Source organism: Zeus faber, assembly GCF_960531495.2.
Source record: "Zeus faber genome assembly, chromosome: 22".
Taxonomy (NCBI): domain Eukaryota; kingdom Metazoa; phylum Chordata; class Actinopteri; order Zeiformes; family Zeidae; genus Zeus; species Zeus faber.
Window position 1 is genome coordinate 22,327,749 of NC_137209.1, and position 22,762 is coordinate 22,350,510.

The 22,762-nt window shown below is 46.0% G+C and overlaps 7 protein-coding genes across 7 annotated transcripts; 4 read left to right on the forward strand and 3 right to left on the reverse strand.

The window, feature by feature from the left end:
* The first annotated feature begins 1,092 nt into the window (after positions 1-1,092).
* rpl34 (ribosomal protein L34) lies at positions 1,093-5,572 on the forward strand. The gene is made up of 5 exons (XM_080022941.1): positions 1,093-1,129; positions 1,471-1,542; positions 1,700-1,799; positions 3,074-3,177; positions 5,237-5,572. Exons 2-5 carry the CDS (start codon positions 1,478-1,480, stop codon positions 5,319-5,321), a joined length of 354 nt encoding a protein of 117 aa, XP_079879067.1. The 5' UTR covers positions 1,093-1,129; positions 1,471-1,477; the 3' UTR covers positions 5,322-5,572.
* Positions 5,573-14,559: 8,987 nt separating this feature from the next.
* On the forward strand, positions 14,560-14,970 carry LOC307246841 (histone H3.2; the record flags this gene model as incomplete). The annotated part of the gene is made up of 1 exon (XM_080022871.1): positions 14,560-14,970. The coding sequence occupies one exon, from the start codon at positions 14,560-14,562 to the stop codon at positions 14,968-14,970; it is 411 nt and encodes a 136-aa protein (XP_079878997.1).
* Positions 14,971-16,029: 1,059 nt separating this feature from the next.
* On the forward strand, positions 16,030-16,416 carry LOC307247510 (histone H2A-like; the record flags this gene model as incomplete). Its single annotated transcript, XM_080023668.1, has 1 exon — positions 16,030-16,416. One exon carries the CDS (start codon positions 16,030-16,032, stop codon positions 16,414-16,416), a length of 387 nt encoding a protein of 128 aa, XP_079879794.1.
* An 838-nt stretch (positions 16,417-17,254) lies between these two features.
* LOC307247255 (histone H4) lies at positions 17,255-17,669 on the forward strand. Its single transcript, XM_080023362.1, has one exon. The coding sequence runs from the start codon at positions 17,349-17,351 to the stop codon at positions 17,658-17,660; it is 312 nt and encodes a 103-aa protein (XP_079879488.1). The 5' UTR covers positions 17,255-17,348; the 3' UTR covers positions 17,661-17,669.
* Positions 17,670-17,840: 171 nt separating this feature from the next.
* LOC307247254 (histone H2B-like) lies at positions 17,841-19,971 on the reverse strand. The gene is made up of 2 exons (XM_080023361.1): positions 18,203-19,971; positions 17,841-17,936 (listed from the first exon to the last, which is right to left on the reverse strand). Exon 1 carries the CDS (start codon positions 19,954-19,956, stop codon positions 19,582-19,584), a length of 375 nt encoding a protein of 124 aa, XP_079879487.1. The 5' UTR covers positions 19,957-19,971; the 3' UTR covers positions 17,841-17,936; positions 18,203-19,581.
* Positions 19,972-20,853: 882 nt separating this feature from the next.
* Positions 20,854-21,240, reverse strand: LOC307246806 (histone H2A-like; the record flags this gene model as incomplete). The annotated part of the gene is made up of 1 exon (XM_080022824.1): positions 20,854-21,240. The coding sequence occupies one exon, from the start codon at positions 21,238-21,240 to the stop codon at positions 20,854-20,856; it is 387 nt and encodes a 128-aa protein (XP_079878950.1).
* A 1,062-nt stretch (positions 21,241-22,302) lies between these two features.
* LOC307246876 (histone H3.2) lies at positions 22,303-22,713 on the reverse strand (the record flags this gene model as incomplete). The annotated part of the gene is made up of 1 exon (XM_080022913.1): positions 22,303-22,713. One exon carries the CDS (start codon positions 22,711-22,713, stop codon positions 22,303-22,305), a length of 411 nt encoding a protein of 136 aa, XP_079879039.1.
* Between the last annotated feature and the right edge of the window lie 49 nt (positions 22,714-22,762).

Sequence of the window (22,762 nt, forward strand, 5' to 3'; positions counted from 1 at the left end):
ATTTGTTCGCCACGAACGAGTCGTTGGCGAGTCGCGCATCGCTGTGTGACACAGCACTTCTCGATGGGCGCCATCTTGTCGTCGAGGAGTCGTTTATTTATTGACTTACTTTTGTTTACGTTTGCGTTTTGTTTACTCAAATTACATTTCCCTTCGTTTCCCAAATTAATGTTTTTTTTGGGGGGGGGGGGGTTATTTTATTTTTATGGTTTTCACTTATTTTGTACCAACAATCAACGTTTATGTGAAGCTGAGAACAAGTATATTTGAGGAAATACAATAACATTATCATGTATAATACTGTCATGAGAACCATTTCAAGACGAATAATTCAAGATCGATACATTAAAGAGAAATAATGAACGTATAGATTGTGCTCACTTGATCAGCCAACATTTGAATTGAGCATAATATTTACTTGTTTTTATTCAATCCATTTACCTTGTTTGACTTTATTCATTATTATTGATCGCCTTCTAATAATGTAAAGCACATTGACATGCATTTTTTATGACATATGCCATAAAGATTAAGGTTATTATAATGGTGTACACTATTGTTATTGTTATTGTTATTGTTTTCGATTTGTGTGTGATATTTAATGTAATCTAAAACAAACAAACAAACAAAAAGAATCCTTCATCTATCATCAAACTGCTTTGGGAAATTCATTAAACGTATTTATTTGTGTTAAAACACTCATCTTTTCCAAGACTGAATATATTATCTCATTTTATCTTATTATAACATTAACTGTCTATATCATCTTGTTGTATTTTTTCTCCAACGTGGATTTTATTATGTATACTGTGGCATCTGTTTGCAAACTCGCACGGCTTCATATTTTTAACAGTGTAAATTGCTGATACAGAGGTTAAAGTTATTTTGAAGTGTATGATACATTGCAAATTGTAGGTTATTACATTTGGACAACTGTTTTCTATTTGATTATGAATTATTTTTATTATTATTATTATTATTATTATTATTATTATTATTATGTCGTTTTAATTTCGCTTGTAGTTACCTCTCCCTACCGACAGGGGCAGGGTGGAGCCCGCCGCCGAGAGGAAGTTCAACTTTGCCACGCGCGCGCCGCCTCTTCCTCTTCCGGTTACGGCTCCATCAGGTATGGCGCACCGTCGTTACTCCGAAAAACATGTACAACAAATCCGGTGTAATCTGCCGCTTAAAAACACGAATGTCCGCACTTTCTTCACAACATATGGTTAAAGTCGCAGCGCGGGCCACGTCGGTATGAATATCGCGCCTCTGCGGGTTTGAACAAGGTGGGTTTTATCCGACCCCGGGTACTTGCCGCTTCCGAGGCTGCCGCCATCTTTTCAAGCTAACGAGACGATAAGGACAGAAAAGAGTGTCCGCTCCCCCGCCTGCCGTCGAGACGCCTCCCACTTAAAAGGGCCGAGTTTGAATCCCTCCGTTTATTTTTATTTATTTTTTTTATTCCAGCTTCAACATGGTGCAGCGCCTGACTTACCGCCGTAGGTTGTCCTACAACACTGCCTCCAACAAGACCAGGCTGTGAGTGTCCGAACCGGCTGAATAGCCCGACTCCTGCATCATGTCGCCCGGTGAAGCACACCGGCCTCCTCCTCCTCCTCCTCCTCCTCGTATGTTAACGTAGTCGTGTTTTTTTTTTTGTTTTCTTTCTTCTACTGTTGTCACCCGTGATCTGCAGGTCCCGGACCCCTGGGAACAGGATCGTGTACCTGTACACCAAGAAGGTTGGCAAGGCCCCCAAATCGGCGTGTGGAATCTGCCCCGGGAGGCTGCGTGGGGTAAGTCCTCCGCGTTAAAATGTCATTTATCTCAACACGGCACAGGTGGTGAAGGTTTCCTCCAGCAAACGTGCAAGTCTCTGCGGGAGCCCTTGTTTTCCCTGATATTAAGTGATGATCCTGTAACCCTTGAATTTGACGTTCAGGGGCTCTCACACAAAGACATGACCTGTCACATAAAGATGTGAATACCTGGCCGTCTAGAGACTTGTTTCTTTAAAATCAAACTGGTCTTGATTAATAGAGCACTTAAAAACAACAAACGATATTGCTCCTACGATACAGAGGAGAGGGATACAAAAAGGACAGTTAAAATATACAGACGACAAAGCGATAACAAAACCAGATGAATATAGATGGCACTGTGTATTTAAAAGATGTGGAACTAGAGATGGTTAACACTTTTCAACAGAATCAGCAGATTGGACATTTTCAGGAAGTTTGTCCTTCGTGGGGCTGTGATTGGAAAAAGCTCTTCTCACCGAAATGCTTGTTATTACACATGGGGACATGGGGAGCCCCTTGCCAGCGGACCCGCTGCCTGGTAGTGCTGTGCAGGTTTTTAGTTCTTACCATAAAATGGACGGGTTTGTGTTGAAGATTTTGATATCTGCGCTATGGCCTATGTTGTGTGGGTGCTACGTACCTACTTTCCTCATTTGTTTTTAAGAGCTCTGTTCTGTTTACATCAATCGATACACCTGCGTTATGCCTGCTTTCCTTAGTCAGCTTGAATATTTATTTTATTTCGTCTTGAGTGGTAGATATGAGTGATGTAGTATATCGAGTGACTGTTTCTTAAGATTTTGCAGCGTCTGGACCTGCGTGTTTTTCTTTTTTCCCCTCCACAAGCATTTAAAACTTTTCATTGACATTAGCAATGACTTCTAATACATTTTCTTTAGAGTACATGCAAGCTTGCACTGTTGCATGCAGATGTAGGCAGGATTTGCATGAGGTAAAACGGATCTTCAATTGGTGCTATTGTGACTTACTTTTTTAGTCAGATGACAAACATTCAAGCCAGTCTTCAGCTTGTAGCTGTACATGGTAGAGTCGGGGAAGAATTTTAGTAATTGTGAGTAATTGAACCGTTGGTGTTTGATCTTCTGGTTATTAATCATGTCTAGAATATTCCCTACTTTTATAAGACAATACTCGCTGAAAAACAAATGAAATTGTCTCACCGGGTGAGGCTTGACTTGTGAGTTGTTTAAAAAAGTCAGCGCCGCACTGCAAACATGTTCTCACCCAGCATCTCCTCTGTTTGGTAGATCCGTGCTGTCAGACCTCAGGTTCTCATGAGGCTCTCAAAGACCAAGAAGCACGTCAGCAGAGCCTACGGTGGATCCATGTGCGCCAAGTGTGTGCGTGACAGGTAAGTCGTGTCGCTTTGTCACTCTACTGAAACAAGTCTTGCAGGGCCATGCCGTTGCAGTTGTGACCTCTTGCCATTAGCAAATATTTTTTACCAAACGTGTTTAAAAGGTGTCAGTGAGACTTGAGATAAGAGTTGTATTATTTAAGTAGTTGTACCTTGGTGAAAAAACACGCTTAATTGGGGAAAATATGGTACAAGCCATGAGAAATTTTTTTGATACCATGATTTAGGTTGTGCTACCTGTAGCAAAGCACAGGCAATGAAATGCAACCAGTTCAGTAAGTAGCAGCTGACTTGTACAGAATCGTGGCAAAGTAACGGTAGGGTCAGAAAAAATGTATTTGTGTGTAGATATGAGCGCACAGAGCGGTGCTTTTATTATCCAACGAGGTGTAACGCTGCATTGCCGAGGTAAAATGGGAAGTGGGAGAATAAATCACAAAAATGTGACCGTAGTGTTTACATATAAAACGTGAGGCGCAGGATCGATCGCCCGGTGAACAGAATTGGTCTGTTTCCACCGGCCGATCAGCAACGGCTATATTTTCAGATTCTCTGCCGATCAAATGTACACACCCATACTGTGCTCGTGTACAGCGCTGGTAAAAATGCTCCAATACTCAACCCCGATACCAATGTAATGGAGTTGCGTGGTTGACGCTCAAGAGTGAAATAAAATGTCGGCTGTTCGGAGAAACTTCAACATAAACTAAGAAGATTAGATACTTATCGCCTGGCAATATTCTAACCTTGTGCTGACTACGTATAAATATCACTGTCACAGCGGCGCTCTGCTCCTGGTGAAAGGTTTGACCAATTTTTTTTTTTTTTTTTTTGGAGACTGTTCTTGACGAGTCACTCAGTGAAATGAGTCGTTGGATTTGATTCAGTTGTTTTAACGCACGATGAGTGAAGGAGGACGTCAGTGAACCAGAGTGAGAAGAGTCGGCCATTTACTTTTATGTAATGATTGCAATTTATTTGCAAAGTCTAATATAAATGTATATTTGCACTTGAATTTTGAACTGGACATTTCTATGTTGGTTGTATGTTGTGTCCAGTTACAGGTTGAATTCTACTGAAACTCGGTGACGGTACCATGTTGTATTTTATTGTAACTCGGTGACAGTTTCATGTTCTATTATTGTTCCATAGTGAATAATGAACAATAACAAACGGTGTCAAAATCAGCAACCTCACTATTGTGGTAACTGCTTATTGCAGTGGAGACTGTATGTGCAGCTGTCCAATCACGTGAGCGTGATCAGATCACATGATGTGTTTGTCATCGACCTACAGCAGATTGGAAATTAGAATCAGCAAGAAGATTTAAATCAGTGCTTCTCTAGTTGGTAAACGTGTTGGTAACTTGAGAGATGATGCATTTCAAGAGGAATATCCTAATGATAAACATTAAAATATATATTTAGCCGTAGTATCTTGCATACAACGTGATTATCTTTAGTTACCAGACGCTACGCTGTGAATTACTGATGGGGTCATGGCGTTGCAGTAACTCCAACACCACAGACTAAGTCTGTTGTGGTGCTCACCGTATTATCACAATGTTGGCAGCTCTGCGGCTCCAAACCAACTGGCGGTTGTGTGTGCGCCAAACATTGCGAACCTCTCCTTTCCCATATTTAATATACATTACATAGATAGGGCCATATTTACCTTTGTTTGTTTTTTATTAAAATAGGGTAGTTTGTTTACTTGGAAAAATAAGTAACCTCTTGAAAATAATTCTGTGAATCTTGCCGTCCATCTCTTAAAACAAAAAAAGGAAGTGTCCTTATTGGAAACATGTGAGCCGCCAAATAAGCAGCAGTCTGCAGGAACAACAGTGTGGAAAGGCCGTCGTTCCTTCCACACTGTTGTTCTATGAGGGTTGGCAGGAACTTGCGTTCCCTGGGTCGGACTTTGTTTTCTTAAATGATGATGATGATGATAATAATAATAATGATGATGATAATGATGATAATAATGCTCTTACCCCGTTTGACAGCTTGTTGTTTGGGAACACTCGTCTGAACTCTTCTTCTTTTCCTCTCAGGATCAAGCGTGCTTTCCTGATTGAGGAGCAGAAGATCGTCGTCAAGGTGCTCAAGGCACAAGCACAGAGCCAGAAGTCAAAGTAGACGTGTATTTGTACTGCCACAATAAAAACAACGGGGAAAACTCTTGGCGGTCCGAGTACATTTTTGATGTCACTATTACTGCGGGATATTCTTTCGTGTGTTCATCCCCATTTCTCCCGTCTTTTCCGTGTCTTTCCTTCCATCGTGATTGATGTGATTGATTCTGCTGTCGTAATTCACTTTCCAAAACGCTGCTTTTATTGATCTTTCATATGAGCTTTGTCCTGGCAATAAATCAACATTTCACAACTTTTCATTCGAATTTATTCCAACGGGTTCAAATTTGCCGTCACAATTGTGGCATCGTGTGAGATTCAGAAAGTCTCTCGGTGCTTTTCACGACTACGATGAAAAGTCCTGTTTGGCTGGATGCGCCGTCATAGTCCTCCCCTCTGGGCTGCGCCCGTTAGGGGTGCAACACAGGGCACCATCTGCCTCCAACACCTTCTGTTCATCTTCCTCCCTTACACCAACCGCCTGCATGTCCTTCCTCACCACATCCAAAAGTAGTTTGACTAAAACTGAAATGAACATGGATGCTACAGAAACATGCAACCCATCGAGTCTAATTTAGTCTTGAGTCGTCAGGGGATCAACATGGAAACAAAACAGAGGCTCAAATTGTTTTGAATGCAAATGGTCAGAGGGATTATCCACATATGAAAGTCATTTATGCGACTGACTTGCGTTGTCCTTAATTCTCGGACAGTTCAAAAACACTGCTCACGACTTAAAATTGATAATACAATGTCATGGGTAAAAAATTCCAAAACATGCTGTCACCACTGGTGCCTATGGGGGCATAAACCTTTCTTGAAAACAAATCCTAACGGCGACATGGAATTTGGTTCAAGCAGGCTTGGTTTTTGCAGCCATGTGATTGACAGAAATCAGGCCCTAAAAGGCATAAGCACCAAAGATTGAAAGAAAAAAAAATTAAACCTGGGAAAACTATCAATATGATATTGGAGCTCAAGGGTTTTGAGTAACACTCATTGTGTCACCGATTTTGTTTGCATGTTCTCCCCGTGCTCACATTGGGTTTCCTCCAGCTAACGTCACTAAGGACTCCCCACCAAAAACCTGCACACATCATCGTCTGACCAGCGATGGACACTCGTCACCAGGTCCCCGGGCGCGTCCACCAATGCCGCCCGCTGCGCCCTTAGAGGAAGGACAAGCCAAGGATGGGTTAAATGCAGAGGCCTCATTTCATCGGCCACCATCCAAAGCGTGTGTGTGTGTGTGTGTGTGCGTGCATGTGTTGTAGTGGGCGGTGCTGTGTGACAATTGAAGATTCTTCTTTTCGCAGACTGAACGCTGACACTAGTGCAGTCCGCAGTGCTGTCCACTAGATGGCGCTAATGTACCATTTGTTCCAGGCAGCAGGAGCTCGCGCTCTCACTACTGCTTTTGATAATGTTCCTTTTCATCATGAGTTTTTCTTTTATTCACACTTTATTGTCAAAGTCGGTCGGAGCCCATGTCCCGGACTGCAAAACTACATTTATGCCCGGAACAGAAATAAATAAAGACTTCAAAAAAAAAATCTCTACAGATGGATAACTGTCTACATCATATAGTAATATACAGGATATATGAAACATTAAAAATAAGCATCTGGTATTGTATTATTTAAATATTTATATCTATAAAAATATTAACTTATTTAGATAGTAAATATTGGCATATTGATATTTGTTCTAATATATATTAGTACCGGACCGCAGCAAGACATTTATTCGCAGCACGGAATGAAAATACAGGAATATAATAATAAAAATGCTGGGCTTGCCCTGCGCTGCGCTGCAGACGAGTCCCAGAAGGTTCCACAGGGAAAGGTGGAGATTCCATCTAAACATGCCCAGCGATCATGTACAGATGATGATATGCGAGTTGTAAATGACAGGCGCGGATGGAAATCGCTGCATTTATTTCTGCATATTGTGTTTTACGAAATGAAATAAAATGAAATAAAACAGGTTTGTTGGCAGCACCCCTGCCTGGGTCAGAGGGCCAAAATGGACTGGCTGCCGTGGGTGCGCCAAACAGTCCGAACCGCTCTCTTTCCATATTAAATATACTAAAGAATATAAAAGATATATATGTGTAAAGATAGATCGGGCTGTGTGTACTTTTTGTTAACTAAAATGTTATATATATATATATATAGTATAAAGATAATAAAGATATATATATACTGTATATGCTGCTCACTGGACCCTGGCCATCTCTCTTTATACTGTATATATATATATACACATACACACATATATATATATATATATATATATATATATATATATATATATATATATATATATATATATATATATATATATATATATATATATATATATATATATATATATGTGTATGTGTATGTGTATGTGTATGTATATATATATATATATATATATATATATATATATATATATATATATATACATACACATACATATATATACATATATATATATATATATATATATATATATATCATTTTATATGACTTCCCTTCAACCTTCCCAGCTCTTGAGCATCTTTCTCGGGGTCTCAAACTTCACATTTCTGAGCTTCCAGCGACTGAGTTTAGTGAACCTTTGCCTTCAACCGTTTACCGCTTGTTTTATTCACATTTGGAGTCTGTCCATGAAGGTAGTTGGGTTAGTTGGTGGCTTTAGCGCTTATTTTTTAATGCAGGAAAGAGTAATAATCTATAAATACGATGGGTTTTAACGCAGGAAATAGTAATAATCTAAAAATACGACGGGTTTTAACGCAGGAATGAGTAATAATCTATAAAAACGTTGTACCTATTAGATTGTACCTAGTAGATTTCCACAATCGATATATGTGTCTTTATTGAGCTGTTCCTCTATAAAAAGGGTTTTCTGATTCTTTTTTTGTTGTCAGTTATTTGTGGTTCGATTACTAAATGATGAAAAATATGCAATATGTATTCTCGTACATTTAATATGACATGAATAGTTTAGTAATACCTGATAAATAAATTGACATCCTTCTCTCCTCTTGCTTGACAAGTAAGTTTGACAGGAGCCCACACGTCGTGACTCCAAGCGGCAAGCAGAGCATGTTGACAGGTCGCTATGTCAGACCAATAGAGTTTACAAAATGACTTCCCAAGTATGACGTCAAATAAAAATTAGATTGCTGGGCGTGACGATTAGATTCGTATAACAAAATGATAAAATTATGATTTTTTTTTCGGAGAGCCGCCTTCACAGGTATGCGGGGCGGGGCGGTACGAGGCGCGGGGCCCATCTCCCATCTCCCAGCCACGGCCCCGCCCCGCCCCGCCCCGCCCCGCCCCGCCCCGCATACCAACACCTTCAACCCCCGCCCGCGCCACCTGCGCATTTTAACAACCGGCGCAAGCGTCATGTGTTCTTACTTGGGTTAAGTGACACTGAGAGAGAGAGAGAGAGAGAGAGAAGGCTGGGGAGGGGAGGGGAGGGGAGTGGGGGGGGCCACGTTCAAAATACGTACCAAATCATTACAATTAAGATATAAAATAAATTAAAAACTCCATCGACCAAAACCAATTCTGGGAAAGATGGAACAACATGCCGGGAGGCCGGTTATATGACATTAGTGTGTGTGTGTGTGTGTGTGTGTGTGAGAGAGAGTGCGCGCGCGTGTGTGTGTGTGTGTGTGTGTGTGTGTGTGTGTGTGTGTGTGTGTGTGTGTGTGTGAGAGAGTGCGCGCGCGTGTGTGTGTGTGTGTGTGTGTGTGTGTGTGTGTGTGTGACTTTCCTCCACCTAACATCAGTCGGAACCTCCACCCAAAACATGCACAACATCGTCTGACCAGCGATGGACCAGCCAGGATGGGTCAGAAGCGTGTGCGTGTGTGTGTGTGCGTGCGTCCACCGGACTCGCCCCAGGTGATTCAGGTGTGTGGGGCTGGTTTTATGTCGCGGCGGAAAATGCCCCGACGACGGCCGCGGGGAAGCCCCGAGCAGCCCGCCCTGCGTCCACAGAAGACCGCCCAGCCCCCCGCAGAAGCCGGGAGCCCGCGGAGCGACACCCACGCACGGCCCCGCGGAGCGTGAACCAGTCCCAGGGAACACGTGGAGACGCTCCACCCCCCGAGGGCCACACAGGCGAGCCCGCGCACGCGGCGCATCCGGGTGTTCCCACTCGTTTGTCTTTCACCTTCTGAGCTGCGCGTCTCCACCTTCCGAGCCAGGACACACGCGATGGGGCCGGTCCCACGGGCTGAAACTCAGCCGAGTGGAAACGTTCACGTCCGTTTCGCTGGGGAAGCCACAGTGAACATCCACAAAAGCAGAAAAACAAAAGTCGGAGAATCAAGGGGACTTACTATGATGGACTTTACACACAGTGGTGCGGCGATGAAATGATCTGCTCCATTAATTACATTACATTACATTACATTACATTACATTACATTGATCAGACGCTTTTATCCAAAGCCACTTACAATTATTCAAACAGCGACGGACGCAGCCATCAGGAGCAATGAGGGGTTAAGTGTCTTGCTCAAGGACACTACAGCATGCTAGCAGGAGGAGCCTGGGATCGATGGAACCCCAGCGGACACTGCTCGAACCACACGGAGGGTTTCTTTCAAGACTCTCTCTCTCTCTCTCTCTCTCTCTCTCTCTCTCTCTCTCTCTCTCTCTCTCTCTCTCTCTCTCTCTCTCTCTCTCTCTCTCTCTCTCTCTCTCTCTCTCTCTCTCTCTCTCTCTCTCTCTCTCTCTCTCTCTCTCTCTCTCTCTCTCTCTCTCTCTCTCTCTCTCTCTCTCTCTCTCCGACCCAGGGACTCAGAGACCTGTCGCATCCGCCCCTAACCGCGAGCACCCGATTGGGTGGCGCTGCTGGCATTTACCCCACGGTTGACGCCACCACCCGCAGCATCGAGTTGACAAATCCCAACCCAGGGCTACCGGAGACGGGCCGTCGCGCAGGGACGTCGCTGAGTCAGTTCAATGTCTTGCTCGTGGGTTTGGGGAGTTTGTGGTCATGGGTCATTTTTTATTTTTGTAGGAACTACAAATGCAGACAGTGTGTGTGAAGACTGTCACCCGAGCTCTTATTCACCGGACACTGTTAACGGCACCGCCTGGAGGAAAGAGGCGCTATTTCATTCAACAGTTTTAAAGACGTGTTTTTTTTTATATATGTATGTATGTATGTATACTCAATTTAAATATCGAGTAACCGGCGCTCCAGTTACTTTCTTACTCTCTAGTATTTTTTTCCTTTTTTTATCACAATGTTCGCCAGAAAAACATCAACAATTAACTCATACGGCCGCGATGCACTCATGGATATAAAAATGTCCCTAAACGAACAACTTTGGGACTTTTTATCCGTGGGAGCAGAGTGGCCGGCGGAAATCCTACGCGGGAACACTCGCAACAACAACTACAACAACAAAAATGGAGTCGCTGTTCCACGAGCCGGCCCACGGAGGAAGCACCGAGGTAAACGAGGCGGCATTCGGGTCAGAATGAGGACGCAACCTTACCGTCCACCTCTGCCAAGCATCCTTCTTGCTAACGTCCAGTCCCTGGAGAACAAGATGGATGAACTTCGAGCGAGGATTCAATTCCAGCGTGACACGAGGAACTGTTGCGTCCTCTGCCTGACGGAAACATGGCTGAACCCACTGGTGCCGGATGAAGCCATACGTCCAGCCGAGGCCTTCTCCGTGTTCCGCGGCGACAGAACGGGAGAGTCGGGGAAATCCAAAGGTGGAGGCGTCTGCCTAATGGTAAACAACCGCTGGTGTAACGCCAACAACACCAAATTCCTCTCCCACTCCTGCTCGCCGAACCTGGAACAGCTGACCATACTATGCCGTCCATTTTATCTCCCCCGGGAATTCAGCACGGTCATCATTACAGCCGTTTATATCCCACCGCAAGCGGACACCGACGCAGCTCTGTCGGTTCTGTACGATGTGTTGTGCGGATTTCAGAACAGACATCCCGACGCGGCTGTGGTGGTGACTGGGGACTTTAACAGGGCCAACCTGAAAAAAGTTCTGCCGAATTTCCACCAACACATCACGTGTGCCACCAGGGGAGACAGAACTCTGGACCGTTGTTACACTCCTTACAAGAACGGATACAAGCCCGTGTCGCTTCCTGCTTTCGGGAAATCAGATCACGCCGCGATCTCGCTGCTTCCTGTTTACAGGCCTCTGATCGCGCGGGATCTGGTGATGACGAGGGAAGTGACGCGGCGGACGGACCAATCAGAGGCTGCGCTTCAGGACGCTCTGACTGACGTAGACTGGGACATGTTCCAATCAAGTTCAAGTGACGTCAGCGAGTTTACGGAGGTTGTAGTGAGTTTTGTGGCTACGCTCGCGGATGAAATCGTTCCCACGGTGAAAGTTCGGATATTTCCAAACCAGAAACCATGGGTTGATAAATCCATCCGCTGCGCTCTGAATGCGCGCACGGCCGCTTACAACGACTGACTTGTATCTGGTAACATGGACAACTACAAAGCGGCGTCGTACAATCTGCGGAGGGCGGTGAGGGACGCCAAACGGACGTACAGAGACACCGTGGAGCTGCAGATGGAGCGGGGGGACACCAGACGCTTGTGGCAGGGGCTGCGAACAATGACTAACTACAAGAGCAGCTCCTCCCCAGCCACGAGTGTGGACGCCTCCCTGGCCAACCAACTGAACTCCTTTTATGCGCGGTTCGAGTCTGGCAGCAGCACCGCTAGCTCGCCGGCTAATTGGAGTTACACCGCTGGGGACGAGCGCGCACTCTCAGTGTCCGTGCACGAGGTCAGGAGGGCTTTGATGCGGGTGAACACCAGGAAAGCTGCGGGCCCAGGCGGCATATCTGGGCGAGTACTGAAGACCTGTGCTAACCAGCTAGCTCCGGTGTTCACCACAATATTCAACATCTCCCTGGCTGAATCAGTGGTCCCATCCTGCTTCAAGAGGTCCACCGTCGTTCCTGTCCCGAAGATCGCCTCTCCAACCTGCCTGAATGACTACCGTCCGGTGGCCCTCACCTCGGTGGTCATGAAGTGTTTCGAGAGGTTGATTCAGGATTACATCTGCGCCTCCCTCCCCCGCACCTTGGACCCGTTGCAGTTCGCGTACCGGCAAAACAGATCCACGGATGACGCGGTCTCTCAGGTACTGCACACCACGCTCACGCACCTGGATGGCCAGAAGGGGGCCTATGTGAGAATGCTGTTCATTGATTATAGTTCAGCTTTCAACACCATAGTTCCCACCAGACTGGCTGTCAAGTTGTTGGAGCTAGGATTGAATGGTCCGCTGTGCACCTGGATCCTGGACTTCCTCACAGGCCGCCCCCAGGTGGTCAAGGTGGGGAAGTACATGTCAAGCTCCCTCACCCTGAATACAGGATCCCCCCAGGGCTGCGTCCTCAGCCCCCTACTGTACTCCCTGTACACACATGACTGTGTGGCCAGGTCCAGCTCCAACACCATCATCAAGTTTGCTGACGACACCGTGGTCGTGGGCCTGATCACCGACTGCGATGAGAAGGCCTACCGCGAGGAGGTGGCTGACCTGTCACTCTGGTGCCAGGACAACAGCCTCCACCTGAACGTCAGCAAAACCAAGGAGCTGATTGTGGACTTTAGGCGTGGATCACAATCGAGGACGCACGCGCCCTTGTGGATTAATGGGACTTCTGTCGATAGGGTGAGCAGCTTCAGATATCTGGGAGTCCACATCACAGAGGATTTAACATGGACTGTTCACACAGACACTCTGGTGAGAAAGGCGAGGCAGCGTCTCTACCACCTCAGGCAGCTGAGGAAATTCCGGGTCTAGGTGAGGATCCTCAAGTCCTTCTACTCTGGAGCAGTGGAGAGCATCCTGACAGGCAACATCACTGCCTGCTTTGGGAACTGTACTGCCCAGGACAGGCGGGCCCTGCAGAGGGTGGTGCGTTCAGCTGAACGTACCACTGGAACTACCCTCCCCCCCTTGCAGGAGTTATACACCAGGAGGTGTAGTAGCAGAGCCCGTAGGATCATGAAGGATCCTCATCACCCCAACAACGGACTGTTTCAGCTGCTGCGGTCAGGCAAGCGCCTCCGCAGTCACGCAGCGAGAACAGAGAGACTGAGACGGAGTTTCTTCCCTCAAGCCATCAGAACTGTCAACGCTGACCTCACCAGGGGTCCTAACTGAGCCATGCACTAGGCTCCACTACCTACTGTACTGTATGTAGCATACTGTACCGCATACTGTATCACTGTTCAGGGTTGTTCGTGATGCCGTATTGCTGCGCCGTACTGTTGTATACTGTGCTGTATTATCCCAAACACTACCTCACACTATTCACATTCACATGCCACTTTAATTCACATGCCACTTTAAATGCACATATCTGTATATACATAGGCATATTCCTTCTACCTATTCCATTTTATTTCAATTTATTTTTTATTGTATTTTATTCTATATATTTTTTATCTTATTCTATAAGTATTACACTTACTGTATTACGTTTTAGGAGTCAGTTAGTCGGTCTATTAGAAAGGAATTTTCTACTTTTTATTTTATTTTATTTTTGTACTTTTTCCTAGGACTTCTTGTGTGCTATCACCGGGTGCGTTGCATTACATTTCACTGCATATATGTATGGAAGTATGTATATGTATGTGACAAATAAAATCTTGAATCTTGAATCTTGAATCTTGAAGTATTTAAATTGAGCTTTCACTTTTACTCAACGACAGCCTTTAGGATATATCGAATAAAAATACGCTATATATATATATATATAATCGAAAAAAAAACCGTTTTATATAATATATATTTGTAAACTATTAAATAAAAATAAGATGTTCATTAATTAAATTATTCATTTCACAGTTAGTATATGTATGTGATGAATAAACCTCTTGAATCTCTAAGTTGATGTGAAAGTAAAACATTTCACTTTATATATATTTTTAATAATAACATTATATTATAATTCTTTTTTGTCTTTATACAAACACACACATTTTTCATACATATCTTCAGTGTATATAGAAAATAACTCTTTAAACTACAATAAAAAAAACTTCAACCATTGAACGTTTTTTGGCGGAGCTGGCGCGAATGACGGTCACGTGGTCACGGCCAAGGCCCAATCGGCGCACAGCACGAGCGCAGCCGGGGACTATAAATATGTGAGCGTCAAGGCTGCGCCTCACTCTGGTCCCCGAACGACCTGAGAGAAGCTTGAGCGATGGCCAGGACCAAGCAGACCGCCCGCAAGTCCACCGGAGGGAAGGCTCCCAGGAAGCAGCTGGCCACCAAGGCCGCCCGTAAGAGCGCGCCCGCCACCGGCGGCGTGAAGAAGCCTCACCGTTACAGGCCCGGTACCGTGGCGCTCAGGGAGATCCGTCGCTACCAGAAATCCACCGAGCTGCTCATCCGCAAGCTGCCCTTCCAGCGCCTGGTCAGGGAGATCGCTCAGGACTTCAAGACCGACCTGCGCTTCCAGAGCTCCGCCGTCATGGCTCTCCAGGAGGCCAGCGAGGCTTACCTGGTCGGCCTGTTCGAGGACACCAACCTGTGCGCCATCCACGCCAAGCGGGTCACCATCATGCCCAAGGACATCCAGCTGGCCCGCCGCATCCGCGGAGAGCGCGCCTAGACCCACCCGCTACGCCCCAACGCAAACGGCTCTTTTAAGAGCCACCACACCGAACAGAAAAAGCTTGTTCCGCTCATGTGCTCGTCGTGCTACATGTTCCCTCCAACCATGCGACGCTCCGATCCAATGCAGGAGCCACGTAACCCTCACCAACTAAACACTGACTATATTCATGCGTTTCAAGGAATTCATATTTAACAGCTGTTATATCTATATTATGCGATTTTACACCAATCATTTTGGACCATGCTCTCCGTCAGTCCATGTGTTTTATGGTCAATAGCGTTAAATCCATAATAGTATTAATTTAAATGGACCTGCTGTCTACTTATGAAACAGCTCCTGAAGCTGAAAAACAATGAAGAACATGCTTGAAAACCCACATCACACTTCAATGTTTTTCCTCTACATTTATGTGTCATTGTCTAAAAGCAAAAAGAGTTTTGGCGGAATTTTTAAATTACAACTTATCCAATCAGCGACGGGCGCGCGCCTGCGGCCTCAGCACGGGCCAATCACGTAACAGGAAACGCGGCGGCGCGTCAGCAGCAGCAGCAGCAGCTTCCCCTGCTCGACTGAGCGGGTCGCGTTGAGCCTGCGCTCATCGAACTGAAGCAGCGTCTTCAACCAAGTTCACAATCAAACACGTTCATAATCCCACGAGGAAACGACTTAAGGCAGCTGTCACGTCGGCCCCCATTTCCACTCAATTCAACGATCCATGACTTGCTTATGAAATAGGAGGCGCTGCTGTGGAACAACAGAATATTTAAAACATGCTATTAATATGAATTTGTAAAGTTTAAAGCGTATTATATACATAGAAAACAAGTTGTGTATTTATATATACTATGAACAATGAATTTAAAAATACAAAAACAAATCACTACATTACTGACACAAAACTACCGCTTTGGACTTGGTGTTACGGTATACTGCCTTCTGATTGGACGACCCAACTGGGGTCAGCGCTAACCAATCAGATCGTTTCTACGAGGCTTAATGCCAGCGCTGCGGGGCGACTCGGGCATTGTCTAGTTGCTGGACACCGCTACAGTCATGTCTGGAAGAGGCAAACAAGGCGGCAAAGCCAGAGCTAAGGCCAAGACTCGCTCCTCCCGGGCCGGTCTCCAGTTCCCCGTCGGCCGCGTTCACAGGCTGCTGCGCAAAGGCAACTATGCCCAGCGCGTCGGCGCCGGAGCTCCCGTCTACCTGGCGGCCGTGCTGGAGTATCTGACCGCTGAGATCTTGGAGTTGGCCGGCAACGCTGCCCGTGACAACAAGAAGACCCGCATCATCCCCCGTCACCTGCAGCTGGCCGTCCGCAACGACGAGGAGCTCAACAAGCTGCTGGGCGGCGTCACCATCGCTCAGGGCGGCGTCCTGCCCAACATCCAGGCTGTTCTGCTCCCCAAGAAGACCGAGAAGGCCGCCAAGGGAAAGTAAATCCACTGCACCACCCACGAAAACTACCCAAAGGCTCTTTTAAGAGCCGCACACATCTCCGTAGAGAGCAAACCTTACCAAGCTCCTACAACAACGTCCTATTCACCTGCTTGTCAATTACCCCAAAGCAATTGCTTCATTGTCAGACACCACGTCATCCAGGTCGCTTGGAGGCTCCACCTTCATTTTTGGCACGGATCACATCCAGCACGATGAATATTACTGGCAAATTGTTTCCATACATTCAGTACATGTTTCATCAATCCTAACATGGTGTCGGTGTCCGATATTTTTGACGGCGTTTCCAAACAACCCTCCAGCTGCTCCATCGCTCAGCCAACCTGGACACAGCGAGAGTTGCGTCATCATTGACCGTTTGGACCTTTTCTATTTTGGATCTTAGTGAAAGCTTCCAGCACCACATTTATGTTTACATTGCAATGCGTCTTTTCCCCCTTTCCTCCTCTTATACACTGTGCGTGTGTGTGTGTATGTATGTATGTATATATACACACACTTTATTTTGTCTTCATATAAGACAGATACTTTTATTCCCAAAGGGAAATTCCAGTGTTTTTGCAGCAATGACCTCCATGACAAAACACATTGTTTTGTATCTATCTATCTATCTATAATGACAACACAACTTCAATTAGAACAAAGAACACAGTGAAAATGCAAATTGTGTTGAGTTATTTAAGAATGTATTGGGTGAATACCTGTGAAAATAGAACAGTTAGTTATTTTAAAAGTATAACTGCATTTTGCCATATTATTATACATTATTCGTTTTCCAGCGGAAGCAGGAAAGCATGTTTGAATGACTTGCAGCGTTGGGCCAGTGTGGCCTCCTCTACGTCCGCAGTCAAGCTTTAAGAGCACGGACAAAGGCGCGGAGAGTCGTCACAGCCTGTTTCACTCGTTCTGCAAACATGAGCGGTCGCGGCAAAGGAGGAAAGGGACTCGGGAAAGGAGGCGCCAAGCGTCACCGCAAGGTCCTCCGCGATAACATCCAGGGAATCACCAAACCCGCCATCCGCCGCCTGGCTCGCCGCGGCGGCGTCAAGCGTATCTCGGGTCTGATCTACGAGGAGACCCGCGGTGTCCTCAAGGTGTTCCTGGAGAACGTCATCCGTGACGCCGTCACCTACACCGAGCACGCCAAGCGGAAGACCGTCACCGCCATGGACGTGGTCTACGCTCTGAAGCGGCAGGGACGCACCCTGTACGGCTTCGGCGGTTGAACTCCACTGCAACAGCTCCACTAAACAAAGGCCCTTTTAAGGGCCCCCAAGTCCCCTGTGGAGAGCTTTCTTTGTCAGGCGTTGTGTGGAACCAGACACGATGTACCTTAAAAAATAAACTGAACCAGCCATGGAATAGACGTTGAGTGCACTGCACTGTATACGCTGGAGTTCCATGACGTCCTCATGACCACGATCATGTCACTATTTGTTTTAGATATGATCTAATTCAGTGACAGGGCCTGGAGAACCTGACAGACGTTGTTTTTTTTTCTTCTTTGTTTCCAGGAGTTCCGTCAATAGCGTCAAATCCGTGTATATTTGGCCAGTTAAACTGTTTGTGCCGAATGTAGTCATTTGCTTTTGTATTTTCTCTAAAATTAGTTTAGTTATTTATATCCGATATATTAGAGCTGGTGGTCTAGTAATGTAAAGGTTGCTGGTTGGATCCCAGGCTTCTCCTGCTAGCATGCTGTAGTGTCCTTGAGCAAGACACTTAACCCCTCATTGCTCCTGATGGCTGCGTCCGTCGGTGTTTGAACAATTGTAAGTGGCTTTGGATGAAAGCATCTGATCAATGACTAAATGTGAAATGTAATGTAATATCCATGTATTTTTTAAATTCATTGTTCAGTGTATTTATAAATACACTTGTTTTCTACGTATACAATCCGCTTTAAACTTTACTAATTCATAGTAACATGTTTTAAATATTCTGTTCTTCCACAGCCGTAGACTTATTTTTACATTTTGAGCAAAGATTGTTCCGTCGCAAAACACAGATCTCGTTGAATTGAGTGGAAATGAGGTCAGACGTGACGTCATCTTGGTTGAAGACGCTGCTTCGGTTCGATGAGCGCAGGCTCGACGCGCCGCCGCGTTTCCTGTTACGTGATTGGTCCGAGCTGAGGCCGATGGATAAGGCTGAGGCTGAGGCTGAGGCTGATTGGATAAGTTATAATTTAAAAATTCCGCCAAAACCTTTTGCTTTTAGACAATGACACATAAATGTAGAGGAAAAACATTGAAGTGTGATGTGGGTTTTCAAGCATGTTCTTCATTGTTTTTCAACTTCAGGAGCTGTTTCATAAGTAGACAGCAGGTCCATTTAAATTAATACTATTATGGATTTAACGCTATTGACCATAAAACACATGGACTGACGCAAAGCATGGTCCAAAATGATTGGTGTAAAATCGCATAAAATAGATTTAACAGCTGTTAAAGATGAATTCCTTGAAACACATGACATGCTAGCATGCTGTAGTGTCCTTGAGCAAGACACTTAACCCCTCATTGCTCCTGATGGCTGCGTCCGTCGCTGTTTGAATGATTGTAAGTGGCTTTGGATAAAACCGTTTCAGCACTTATGTTGTATATCTATTACAAAACACATTCATGAAATATTTACCGGTTATCTTTAGTATAAAGGGTTATAATAAATCTACAGAAGATACAAAAACATTGCTTTTCAAACATGAGTAGAAACAATCATAAATGTTCGAGACATACATCCAGAGCGTGCTCAGCAACAGACAATGTTATGTTATATTTTATTATTAAGTTGAAATATGCTTTCAATGATTTGTATACCATTGCACACATTTCAGCAGCAGAGTTTTATAAATGAATACTATTTTTTTTTTTTAACTTACCGAATAAACACGGATTTAACACCTGTCCTCCAGTTGGATGACAATGAAATAATATTTAATTGATTTGTAAGAGACAATCTTAATACACAGGATAGTTTTTTAAACATGCACCTAGAGACTGTATAACTACATAGAAAAAAATAAATCAAGGTGTATAAATATAGATAAAATGCCCTTTCATCACGACTGACTCACGGAAAAGCCTTTGTTTGACAGTGTGGGTGGTCCTGAAAAGGACCTTTGTTTCAAGAAGCTGAGCGCTCAGGTTACTTGGAGCTGGTGTACTTGGTGACGGCCTTGGTGCCCTCGGACACGGCGTGCTTGGCCAGCTCTCCGGGGAGCAGCAGGCGGACGGCGGTCTGGATCTCCCTGGAGGTGATGGTGGAGCGCTTGTTGTAGTGGGCCAGGCGAGACGCCTCACCGGCGATGCGCTCGAAGATGTCGCTGACGAACGAGTTCATGATGCCCATGGCCTTGGAGGAGATCCCGGTGTCGGGGTGGACCTGCTTCAGCACTTTGTACACGTAGATGGCGTAGCTCTCCTTCCTGGGCTTTCGGCGCTTCTTGCCGGTCTTCGTGGCGGTCTTGGACACGGCTTTCTTGGAGCCCTTCTTGGGCGCTGACTTGGCGGGTTCAGGCATGACGACGACGGGGAGTCACAGGGTTCTGATGTGCGGCGAGGGACGGCACTGCTTGCTATATAGAATTCTCATGCAAATAAGGCTCTGTGACTCCCTCAAAGTGATTGGGTAGAGTCAGCAGGCCACACTGGGCATGCGCCCGGTGGTTGGGAGGACTCGAACAGACGTTTGAGAACAAACGTGTGAACTCAGTGTCATGTGACGTTAGAAACACTTCCCTTCACATTGATGCTGTGCATGGTTGTCACATGAACGACATTTGAACAACGTGCTCTTTTTGGTTGAACGTTGGGAACAAGTTGGGATAATTATTATAGTTCATTTTTTTTTTAACGTTCAACACTTTTATTTGAAGATAAAGTGAAATTATTTTAGATGAATCAAGTTAATGACTCATATGCGCACAGCGCGTCTTTCGCTACGTTGAATTGTATTTAATGTTTTACGGTACAGTGGTTACTTTATATACAGACATGTCTACAAATGTTTTTATATTAGGGCTGTCAAACAGTATTATTTAGCAATAAGGTTGTTGGGTTTATATATATCGCTGTGTCCAGGTTGGCTGAGCGATGGAGCAGCTGGAGGGTTGTTTGGAAACGCCGTCAAAAATATCGGACACCCACACCATGTTAGGATTGATGAAACATGTACTGAATGTATGAAATTTGCCAGTAATATTCATCGTGCTGGATGTGATCGGTGCCAAAAATGAAGGTGGAGCCTCCAAGCGACCTGGATGACGTGGTGTCTGAGAATGAAGCAATTGCTTTGGGGTAATTGACAAGCAGGTGAATAGGACGTTGTTGTAGGAGCTTGGTAAGGTTTGCTCTCTACGGAGATGTGTGCGGCTCTTAAAAGAGCCTTTGGGTAGTTTTCGTGGGTGGTGCAGTGGATTTACTTTCCCTTGGCGGCCTTCTCGGTCTTCTTGGGGAGCAGAACAGCCTGGATGTTGGGCAGGACGCCGCCCTGAGCGATGGTGACGCCGCCCAGCAGCTTGTTGAGCTCCTCGTCGTTGCGGACGGCCAGCTGCAGGTGACGGGGGATGATGCGGGTCTTCTTGTTGTCACGGGCAGCGTTGCCGGCCAACTCCAAGATCTCAGCGGTCAGATACTCCAGCACGGCCGCCAGGTAGACGGGAGCTCCGGCGCCGACGCGCTGGGCATAGTTGCCTTTGCGCAGCAGCCTGTGAACGCGGCCGACGGGGAACTGGAGACCGGCCCGGGAGGAGCGAGTCTTGGCCTTAGCTCTGGCTTTGCCGCCTTGTTTGCCTCTTCCAGACATGACTGTAGCGGTGTCCAGCAACTAGACAATGCCCGAGTCGCCCCGCAGCGCTGGCATTAAGCCTCGTAGAAACGATCTGATTGGTTAGCGCTGACCCCAGTTGGGTCGTCCAATCAGAAGGCAGTATACCGTAACACCAAGTCCAAAGCGGTAGTTTTGTGTCAGTAATGTAGTGATTTGTTTTTGTATTTTTAAATTCATTGTTCATAGTATATATAAATACACAACTTGTTTTCTATGTATATAATACGCTTTAAACTTTACAAATTCATATTAATAGCATGTTTTAAATATTCTGTTGTTCCACAGCAGCGCCTCCTATTTCATAAGCAAGTCATGGATCGTTGAATTGAGTGGAAATGGGGGCCGACGTGACAGCTGCCTTAAGTCGTTTCCTCGTGGGATTATGAACGTGTTTGATTGTGAACTTGGTTGAAGACGCTGCTTCAGTTCGATGAGCGCAGGCTCAACGCGACCCGCTCAGTCGAGCAGGGGAAGCTGCTGCTGCTGCTGCTGCTGACGCGCCGCCGCGTTTCCTGTTACGTGATTGGCCCGTGCTGAGGCCGCAGGCGCGCGCCCGTCGCTGATTGGATAAGTTATAATTTAAAAATTCCGCCAAAACTCTTTTTGCTTTTAGACAATGACACATAAATGTAGAGGAAAAACATTGAAGTGTGATGTGGGTTTTCAAGCATGTTCTTCATTGTTTTTCAGCTTCAGGAGCTGTTTCATAAGTAGACAGCAGGTCCATTTAAATTAATACTATTATGGATTTAACGCTATTGACCATAAAACACATGGACTGACGGAGAGCATGGTCCAAAATGATTGGTGTAAAATCGCATAATATAGATATAACAGCTGTTAAATATGAATTCCTTGAAACGCATGAATATAGTCAGTGTTTAGTTGGTGAGGGTTACGTGGCTCCTGCATTGGCTCGGAGCGTCGCATGGTTGGAGGGAACATGTAGCACGACGAGCACATGAGCGGAACAAGCTTTTTCTGTTCGGTGTGGTGGCTCTTAAAAGAGCCGTTTGCGTTGGGGCGTAGCGGGTGGGTCTAGGCGCGCTCTCCGCGGATGCGGCGGGCCAGCTGGATGTCCTTGGGCATGATGGTGACCCGCTTGGCGTGGATGGCGCACAGGTTGGTGTCCTCGAACAGGCCGACCAGGTAAGCCTCGCTGGCCTCCTGGAGAGCCATGACGGCGGAGCTCTGGAAGCGCAGGTCGGTCTTGAAGTCCTGAGCGATCTCCCTGACCAGGCGCTGGAAGGGCAGCTTGCGGATGAGCAGCTCGGTGGATTTCTGGTAGCGACGGATCTCCCTGAGCGCCACGGTACCGGGCCTGTAACGGTGAGGCTTCTTCACGCCGCCGGTGGCGGGCGCGCTCTTACGGGCGGCCTTGGTGGCCAGCTGCTTCCTGGGAGCCTTCCCTCCGGTGGACTTGCGGGCGGTCTGCTTGGTCCTGGCCATCGCTCAAGCTTCTCTCAGGTCGTTCGGGGACCAGAGTGAGGCGCAGCCG

What these genes read in the sequence shown, in the direction of transcription:
- LOC307247254 (XM_080023361.1), bottom strand. Translation starts at nt 19,956, where the DNA reads ATGCCTGAACCCGCCAAGTCAGCGCCCAAGAAGGGCTCCAAGAAAGCC.
- rpl34 (XM_080022941.1), top strand. Translation starts at nt 1,478, where the DNA reads ATGGTGCAGCGCCTGACTTACCGCCGTAGGTTGTCCTACAACACTGCC. An exon ending in GCCTCCAACAAGACCAGGCT is followed by an intron (nt 1,543 to 1,699) that starts GTGAGTGTCCGA and finishes CGTGATCTGCAG; the next exon opens with GTCCCGGACCCCTGGGAACA. An exon ending in GCCAAGTGTGTGCGTGACAG is followed by an intron (nt 3,178 to 5,236) that starts GTAAGTCGTGTC and finishes TTTTCCTCTCAG; the next exon opens with GATCAAGCGTGCTTTCCTGA.
- LOC307247255 (XM_080023362.1), top strand. Translation starts at nt 17,349, where the DNA reads ATGAGCGGTCGCGGCAAAGGAGGAAAGGGACTCGGGAAAGGAGGCGCC.